A 10,145-nucleotide genomic window follows, 5' to 3' on the forward strand; every position below is an offset into this window, starting at 1 on the left:
CACTCAGTTGAGAAATAGCTTCCGAAAGTTATCCTAAAAACACTACAATTAATGGACACTTCAAGTCACCCGCGCGTGATGGGCCCCCGCGCTTCCCCCCGCATCATCCCCGCTCATACCCACCGCCGCGAGTGACCAGTCTGCAATGATTTTAAATGGGATAAAACATGGCATTAAAAAAATAACACCCGATTTTTATTCGTCTAATGATACTTAAGCCCTGAAAAAAATTTGGCAGGAAGGTTTAATTGCACCCTGTATAACCCATTACACTGGCCACCATGACTCATGACGTCAAGAATTGACGTCATGAGTCATGGTGGATGGCCATTTCTATGGCGTGATGATATTGTTGAGATGTTAGTATTGGAAATACTACTAATACGTCGAATTCATGACATAAGCACGGACCACTATAGTGGGTTTTGTTTAGGAACTTACGACTTGTATTGCACCGGATGACTTTGCACACCGGTGTGAAGAGAGTGTTTGTTTAAATGATCACGCGCACATAATATTAATGATAAATTGATTTAATACTTATGTCCTTTGATATCTGTGTTATAGGCGGTAGCTATCATAAAGCATTATTTGTATTGAATGCTTTATTGCTCCTAGCGATATTATATTTCTCCTTCTCTTTTTATCTCTTATGCCACTGCTGTCAGAATTGTCCAATAACTTACACGATTGGCTTAAAAAACTTTATTGGCATAACATTTTATTTACTAAACTCAAGAGAACACAAATTCTCAACAAATAACTTCTTCCTTCACTTTAGCATCCACTAAATCTATGCTATCTATTATATTGTCTTCCTTAACTTTCTTATTATCATTATCACAGTTAGAGTTCTTAATTTTTCCTTCTTCGTTATCTTTGCATTCTCTATGCTCACGATCAGCAGCCTTTTTATCTTGGTAGTAAAACCAACTGAAAAAATATTTTTATGACAAAGTTATTATTTATTCAAATGATAAGTATCTATTTGAATATATGACATCTCGCAGTAATATTTAAGAACTAGTAGCAAAAATGATACTGGGTATATTAAAGCATGTTTAGGCTTCAATATACATTTTATGGCTCGATTTATATTATTTATACACCACGAGATCTTATGCAATCGTATTCAAATAGCGACGCGACCGCACGTTACATAAAAAATCGGCCAAGTGTGAGTCGGACTCGCGCACGAAGGGTTCCGTACCGATACAGAGCAAAAATGGGCTGAAAATTGTGTTTTTGTATGGGAGCCCCCTTATTTTTATTTTATTTTAATATTATTATTAAATATTAAAGTACACATATAAAAAATGTGTGAAAAATTCAAGTGCCTACCTCTTGCGATTATCGATATAGAGAGAAAAAGGCCGAAAAAATCATGTTTGTTGTATGGGAGCCCCTCTTAAATATTAATTTTGTTTTGTTTTTAGTACTTGTTGTTATAGCGGCAACAGATATACTTAATCTGTGAAAATTTCAGAAGTCTAGCTATAGCGGTTCTTGAGATTCAGCCTGGAGACAGACAGACGGACAGACAACGAAGTCTTAGTAATAGGATAATTAGTAATAGGGTCCCGTTTTTACCCTTTGGGTACGTACTGAAGTACCTATAAAATAAACATTTGACAATACTTAGGAAGTACCTGAAAATTAGGATCGGCACAAGCGTCAACACAGTGCTGCAATAGTAGACGATACCAGCATCAATGGTCAGTGTCATCATGTAGATCCACGAGTAGATTGGACCGAACACCATAGAGGTTACTACCTCCATGAGATTGAATACTGATGTCATTTTCCCTGTAAAGGAACATCAGAGCTTGGTGGTAAAAATTTGCGTACAATAATTATATTATTATTGATAACAGAAAAGATAGTGACGATTACATTCATCACTGTCTTTTCTGTTATTAATAAATTATGTTTGTCTATAAGATTACAGAAATAGAATAGAATAAAAGTTTATTCTATTATATTATAAGAAATAGACACATGAAGAGAATGGAAATGTTACCCAATTCATCAGTTGTTGCTAGCTTCGATGAAATCGATCTAAGGGCGGTGAACGATGTTGCATTAAAAGTTTCAATAGCAACGGCTGCAAAAATAAAATTGATGGAATCAGTAATAAATAAGGAAAAAAGTAATAAAAATTATATCGTCGTATTACTTCCAAGACCGGTTAAGTGACATTTTGCTCAAATTGTTTTTATTATAGTTTTAGAATTAGTTTTTTATTCTCTATAGTTTTTGGATAAAGTTACTTAGCGCTCAATTTTTGACACATATTCAAGAAAAAACTGAAATGTAGATGAATATTATATAATTTTTTTGCATTCAGATTTTGGATCCCAGTAACTTTATTGGTTTTACCTGTAACCTTATGTCTATTGAGGAGAAAATTTATACAGCTAAAACCAGCTAAGTACGCGGTATAATTAATTACTTAAAACATTATTAATTATGATTCTATCTTTTATAGTTTAGGTAGTGTACGCAAAATAAGTAACTTCAAGCAATCGATTTAGATTCTTGAAATTTATAAAAAATATCATTGTTAAGATGTTGTGTCTAGTAACTCAAACATACAACATATAATAATATAAAATTATGTATGGTTAACATTAATTTATTTTGCAGATAATTTAAATGAGTAAAATTATTATTTTTTAACAAAAAATTGAACATTACTTCCAAGGTAAAAACAATATACTCAAAATGATCTAGAAATTATAAAATATTTGTTATTCTTTATTAGTGCCTTTTTCAAAATTCGACTAAACATTTGTTTTTATTATAAAATACCACAACGTGTAATCTTGTGTACATACTTTTATAAAATTACTTTTACAAATTACAAAAAATGTTAAGCTACATTTTTATCAAAAATTCTTCATATTTCGTACAGGTTAAACCAATTAAGTATCCGTAAGGAGCGACAAAGCTCGAAAACTAACGATCTTTTTTAATATATTTTGAGGTATCATTAAATTTACATATAAAATACTCGTAAATCTAAACAAAGTAAAAATACGAGAATGTAGTTTTACTGCAAAAACCAGTTAAGTGACATAAATTACGCGACATTATAATATTTTGAATCACATTATTATCATCCATTTTTAAAACATTTTGTATGTTTCATAAAATAATGATAAACAACAGTAATTTAAGCTTTGAATGATATAAAATAGGTACACACAAGTCTGCGATTTCATAGAAAAAGTTATTCTCAAACCTTTAAATCAAGTTTTCTCAAAATGAGATTTTTGCACATTAGCGGTTTTTGTAGATTACTGCATTAAAGACGATATTGGCTTAAATAATAATGCAGACATACCAAGATACATTTCTAATGAGGTTCTAGACAAACCGGTACACAGACCGCCAACAAATTTACTGCAGGTAGACATCAAGCCTAAAGTAGCGTCTTGCCATTTCCATCTACGACTAAAAATACTAATGGATACCAATGCACCTGTAAAAAAAATAATTGGTAAATTATTTTTACTCCCACCTAACATATTTTAGCACCTAAGCGTGTTTATACACGGCGCCGCAGGGCAAGGTTTTTCTCTGCCGCGGAGCGCCGGGTCACGTGTGTAAGGGCAAAAAGAAACACAAGGATGAGTAATGGAGTGGCACCGCCGCGGCGTGGTGTGTGTAAACAGCCTAATAAAGCTTTCAATATCTTATTCAAGTTTCTTAAAATAAGTTTTGTATAATAATTTGACAGGAGAATATACTCGTAATATTCTCCTGTCAAATATTCTACTTAACTTTAACAATTTTTTAGTTACTTCACCAGACCTTCGCTTCATAGAGCTTTCTTTCGAGCCACTCTGACATTGGCAACTCACCGAGTCGGCCATTTTTAAAAGAAGAATTTTTATAGCCTATTGCTTATCAAAACAAACACTCACATTAATTACATTAACGAATATATTCAACCAATAGATGAAATAGCAACAAGTCAATCCAAGGCAGAAATATGTACACTTACCGATGATGTGGATGCAGATATAAAAGGTATTATAGAAGCTGTATTTCAGTGCATCCCAATTAAATTTAAAGCGAGTAAAGAGGTAACGCACAGTGTATTCACCTGAAATAATTCAATAAAACCCTGAAGTATGTTGTTAGTTAATCATGAATATAAAAATGTAATAAAAAGATTGTAATTTTGATGCTACTAGCAAATAGAAAATTTTAATTATACGAGTAAAACGAGGGCTCAAAACTAGATTTGAAAAAGAAATCATGTTAAAAATAAAACTCACCGTAAGAAGGACCATAAATAAATGCAATCGAAGCTAAAATGAGTATGGACTTTGTTCTTCGATAATTAGGTCCCTTTTTGAATGCTACCGACAACGTTTCCTTTATGTGTTTTATATTAAAGAAAGATATTACGGACGCAAATAAACTACTTTCTTCATCCTTTGGTAAATATGAAACAAAAAACATTATCGGTCACTACCTGTAGATAGATGTATAAGGAAAACATTTTTTGTAGATAAGATAAAAAACAAAAGCTTAATTTAACAGGAGGCGACAAATAGAAGTGACAGAACTATAAAATAAATATTTTTATATTTGAATACTAAAATATCATTTTTAATGGTAATATGAAAACATATTTTTGTCTTGCTATTCAAACGCAATGAAAACATACCTTTAACTTTTCGTTGATCGTAGGTCTTTCAGGATCTTTGATATAAAAGAAACCATGCCAAAGACTAAAAATGTATAGAACAGATGATATAGAAAATACTCCATAGTAACCAATCTTCTTTAGTAATATACCGCTGAGTGCAGTTCCGATGGGTCCTCCAGCTGTCAGGCAAAGATTAGCAACACCTACTCTGAATGTTCTCGTTTCCTCACTTGACACTTCACCAATATAACTAAAAGCTCCCATGTACGTCGTGATCCAGCCACCGGTGATCGCTGGGAAGAAGGCCTCGAAGAACATCGTGATTTGCACAGGCAGCTCGTAGAAATAGTACGCATTGAGTATATTACTGAGACACATAAGAAATTCCCCCACAATCGGCATCAAGATGCAAATCTTGCGTTTGCCAGTTCTATCACTCCAAGCACCAATGAAGAGGATGAGGAAACTCGGTATCGCTGTGAGAATCAAGTTCTTCCAAGCTTCCATAGACGCGATGAGCTCCTGTACAGCCAGTTCCTCCTTCTGATATTGGGTTCCTTCTTTCGCAATGAGGGCATTACAAACCACGTCTCCATAATTCAAGTTAACTCTACACGCTTTATCCAAATTTAAATTTTGTGTCGCTAGTCTTGCCAACACTCCGGGGACGACCGACGTTATTAGTACCGGTTCTAAAGTTATATTCTCTCTGACGTGCGCTATTCTTTCTCTTATTGTCTTCTCCTTTGGTTTTTCTTTGGGCCCTTTTAAGGGGACCTCCTCCTTATTCATTTTAATGCGAATGCAGAGTCTATTAATGAAACAATACAGTATTCTCGAAACAATTTTCCATTATGTATAATATTTTATTTATAAATATTTGTTCGATGATAAATTATCATCGCATATATTTAGTTAGCGCAGTAAGCAAAGTGTTACATACAATTGCGTTTTGACCTATCATACAATAAAATGTCATATTTTATAATTACTGAATAATATAATAATTGAATTATTTTTAAATCTCGATTGTATTGTACAGAAAATAATTTTGATATTTAGGGAATAGTAGATTGTATAAACAAAAACACTTTGATGAAATCATACTAAGTTTATGTAGGGTTCATTAATATTTACTTGTCACACAAAAATGTACCTCTAGATATAGTATTTGTAACCTATTCAATGAAAATCTTCTGATACTTTTGATTATTTTACTTTCCTAATTTTTTCGGGATCTTCAAGAATATAGTATTTTTAAATATATTTGATACCAAACGAATGAAAATCAGCTAGCAATTTATATTTAAGTACGGTAGGTGTTTACAACCTAAAAACAGAAAAGAGTATTTCTGGAGTTAATTAACAAATGGTATTGTTAAAGGTTCACCCTAATTATACATTTCAAATTATAATCAACAAATTTTAATTACGATCAACCAAAATTTAAAAAAAAATCTATCATTAAAATAAATGTAAGGTCTACTTGGCTAAAATTTGTTTTTGAAGTCGTTATGATAGACCGAAACACTGAATTGATTGGTAAGCAAAAATATACTTTCATGAAAAAGTTTAAGAAAACTACAATTTATTTTCCGATAATTTATTAACCTCCTTCAAAAGTAAGTTGAGCAAATCAAGATCTTAAGTTATAATACAAAATTTCCAACCGAAACAGCTGAAAATACGTGTAACACAATCACTTAGTAGACTAATAGTTTTACTTTCATTTCTTACACAAATATTGTCTACATTAGGTTACATTATATTATGGTTAAGGATGGTACACTTATGCTAAATATTATTGTGAGAAAAATAGAGTTTTATTCACAAACAGGGATGTTTTGGCTCTCGTGTTACTGTAAATTAAAACGAATGCATTAGCGTGTTACTGTAAATTAAAACGAAAGCATTGGTAGGAGTGAGTTTTAGACTATGTCAGTGAGTTAAAGTCTATAATCACTTTGAAGCAACACCATAATTACACACTTAGGCCGGTATAAATAGTCAGTACTCAAGATGCAATCGGTCTCAAGACACGGCTCTGTGGTTGGCTGTCAAAATTTGGACCAATCACAAGGCCGAACCGCGTCTTGAGACCGGGCCGCATCTTAAGTACTGACTATTTATACCGGCCTTAGAAGATCACCATAGTATTAATTATAGAAATACTAGATGTCCCCCGCATCTCAGTTGCGCCAAAATTCGTTTATTGCGCGGGAACCGTACATTTTTCCGGGATGAAAAGTATCCTATGTCCTTTTTCGGGAGTTAAAGTATCCCCATACGATTACAGCAAAATCGGTTCAGCGGTTGTGGCGTGAAGAGGTAACAGACAGACAGACACACTTTCGCATTTATAATATTAGTGTGGATAATTTAGAACCTATCGTAGAAAAAATCATAAATAATCTAATATAATATAATAACATTTTCGTGTCACAGTGTTTGTGCGCGAACTCCTCCAAAACGGCTGAACCGATTTAAATGACATTTTGTATGTACATTCGTTAGGCCTGAGAATAGGTTTTTATCTACTTTTTATATTGGCAGTAGACATAATTTAGACGGCAAAACAACATTTGCCGGGTCAGCTAGTATTCTATAAGATTTAGTACCATCCTTCAGTATTAATAGCATCAAATGCTGTCTGTACAGAAGTTTTATTGACATACTGTGTACTCAAATACACTATTCCAATTCATTTTGATCTACGTGTGAATAAACGAATCCGACTAAATAAAAGTGCCATTGTAATTTTTACTGCGATGTGGTGACATTTAAATTGGTAGCATTATTGTATACATATTTCAGTGTACACTTAGAACAAAATGAATCGGTACAAAGTATAGATAGAAATATATATTTGAATTCACCTCATCCTAACCAAAGTATATTATGGTGTTTTATACACGTACTAGCAATTAAATCTATTTTACTAGTTTTGAAGTAATCACTTGGATCTCAAGAGATCACCAGTCACATCACACTACGTCCGATCCGAAACCGATAAAAGTCCGTGGAGAATTGGAGATATATTATTTTTAAATCGGGCAATTGGCTAGTGGCTACACATTCCCACCAATGCAACTTCTGTTTCGCCAGGATCAACCCTTTGATGATCTCCGGCGCCCGAGGGACAAGCTAAATCTGTCCTGGGATCGCAACGAAATTAATCAGAAGAAAGGTAAGTAATCAAAGTTTCTTCCCCAACAGATACTTTCTATGGCAATGAATAAATACTATCTATGAATACTATCTATACAAACAATATGATAATAGAAGTCAGATTTCGTTGCTAAAAAGAAAATTCAAAAAAGAAAAAAAAACCATCAAGATTCCAATTATAAAATTACAGAAATCCCTACAAATATTATGATATCCACCGCTGATCCACGGAAGTATTTGAATCGTATTGTACCGATCGAAATCGTATCGAACGGCTTAAACACTTTTGGTTTGATATTAAATAAGTATTATACATTTTAATAGTACAATATTAATCCAAGTAACTACTGCATGAATTATACTCTCACAACATCCCAACAAACTTAATTATTACACCTAAATTCGCTTTTAGCATACCCTTTCACAATTTTCTATTAAATAATATTTTATTACTTACGACAAAAGTAACAAGTTGTCTAGTTGTTTTTGCTTTTAATTTTTATTCGAAAGCAAAATTGCACAACCATGATACAGTAAATCAAATTAATTTTCTATACTTACATTTTTGTCATAAGAAATTAACGTCGCCAAAAGACACTTTAGCAATGGCTGTTGAAATTCAATCAATTAATTAGTTAATTTATATACTTTTAATATGACATCAATAATATTATATTATATTTAATAATGTTACACAAGGAATAAAATTCTGTTTAAGTTTTTTTTTTTCTAATAGAATTCAGTAATGACATTTTACACATTAATCTTCTATACTTAGACAAAATTAAGAAGTCCAAGCATTGTTTCTACGCAGTATTTTTTTATATAAAAAATTTAATACTCGTCGTATCATTAATTATTAATTACTATTATTAATAATTTTTGAGATAGCTTCGACTTTTGTCCTTTATAAACCACAATAATATAATAACAAAGTTTATTAGAGTTTCGCCATAATAATAAATAAAAGCCAAATTGCAGGTATTTTTGCTCGTAACAGTACAAGCGGGCAACATTTTGATAAGCTTTTTCTGAAGGCCGATCGAAATGCTAAAACTAAAATGATCCATTAGCTAATTACAAGCCGTTAATATCATTACAATTGAAAAATAAGTGGGTTGAATAGAAATAACCCAATTTGAGCAAGAATTAATTTTAGACGTCATAGGATGGACGAACGGGGACTTTCAAAGTTTTCTTCTTGGTTGTAAACACCGAGCTGTCCATAAAAGTTAAGAGACCGCACTTACACGACTTACTTTCTATAGAACTGTTTTACGTGAAGTGTTGCGTCGGCCGTCGTGTCGTGTCGCTAGTGACGTTTCACCCTAAGATTATGGCTTCGTTTGAAGTGTTATCACTTTTCAATAAGGGTGTTTTATATTCTATTTGCCACTAGGTGCCGCTATGTAGCCTCAGGGTCTATCGTGTCAAATATACATAATATATGACAGCAGTTTGACACGATAGACCTTAATGCTAGGTAGTGGCACCTGATTGCAAAAATAATATTAAAAACCCACATTCACTACTATTCTGACTCTTATTCTCTAGCTTGATTTGAGTAGGTACAGACAGCTATCAACAAACTTTGAAATCCCCCGGTATTAAAATCACCTTCAATCATTCTAAGATATTGATCAAACATGAAGATCTAACTAAAATACTTTTAACAGGGATAGACAGACAACTTATATCTACATAACAACACACGAGTACATTTTATCAGTTATTATATTATACCTACATACTTATGTTACATAGTATTTACTATTTACATACGGCTGCTCCAAATAATACTTTCGTTGTATCGTACAAGAATATTGGCAAAATTATGAAGTTTTTTTCTCAATAAAATCATTGTGTGGTTTTATAAATAAATTCGATAAATAAATATTAAATATCAAATCAAATTTAAAAATTAATGAAAATTGTTTATTGGGGCTTGATATTGATAAATCAGAAGAAACAGAACGTCCATTTTGCATTCGAATTTTGAGCTAAAATTATTGCTCATTCGCTACCTTTTACTACAGCGACAATAAAGATTTTGATTGATAATAATGTTTTATTCTATGAAAATTCAGTATTTAATGACTTTGACCCTTGGGTTTGTTTTAGGGCATTACCACACGAAGTATTTAAATGTGTAGGAAGCGTCTTAGATTTCAAAGTTTTGAAATCGTGACTACCAGAGACTTCAAAATTATAGCGCAAATATTGCGCCTTAAAATACACGCAAATCGTTTATAATACGCCGTATGCTTACAGCAATTCTTAATGCCGCCTATTAACTGTAAATAAAATATGAAGG

General features: G+C 32.3%; 1 protein-coding gene across 1 annotated transcript; it reads right to left on the reverse strand.

Moving 5' to 3' along the window:
• Window positions 1-691: 691 nt before the first annotated feature.
• LOC121731263 (proton-coupled folate transporter-like) lies at window positions 692-5,496 on the reverse strand. The gene is made up of 7 exons (XM_042120624.1): window positions 4,682-5,496; window positions 4,287-4,446; window positions 4,010-4,111; window positions 3,347-3,484; window positions 2,021-2,104; window positions 1,650-1,806; window positions 692-933 (listed from the first exon to the last, which is right to left on the reverse strand). Exons 1-7 carry the CDS (start codon window positions 5,453-5,455, stop codon window positions 753-755), a joined length of 1,596 nt encoding a protein of 531 aa, XP_041976558.1. The 5' UTR covers window positions 5,456-5,496; the 3' UTR covers window positions 692-752.
• Between the last annotated feature and the right edge of the window lie 4,649 nt (window positions 5,497-10,145).

The sequence above is a fragment of the Aricia agestis genome, chromosome 10 (genome assembly GCF_905147365.1).
Source record: "Aricia agestis chromosome 10, ilAriAges1.1, whole genome shotgun sequence".
Classification (NCBI taxonomy): domain Eukaryota; kingdom Metazoa; phylum Arthropoda; class Insecta; order Lepidoptera; family Lycaenidae; genus Aricia; species Aricia agestis.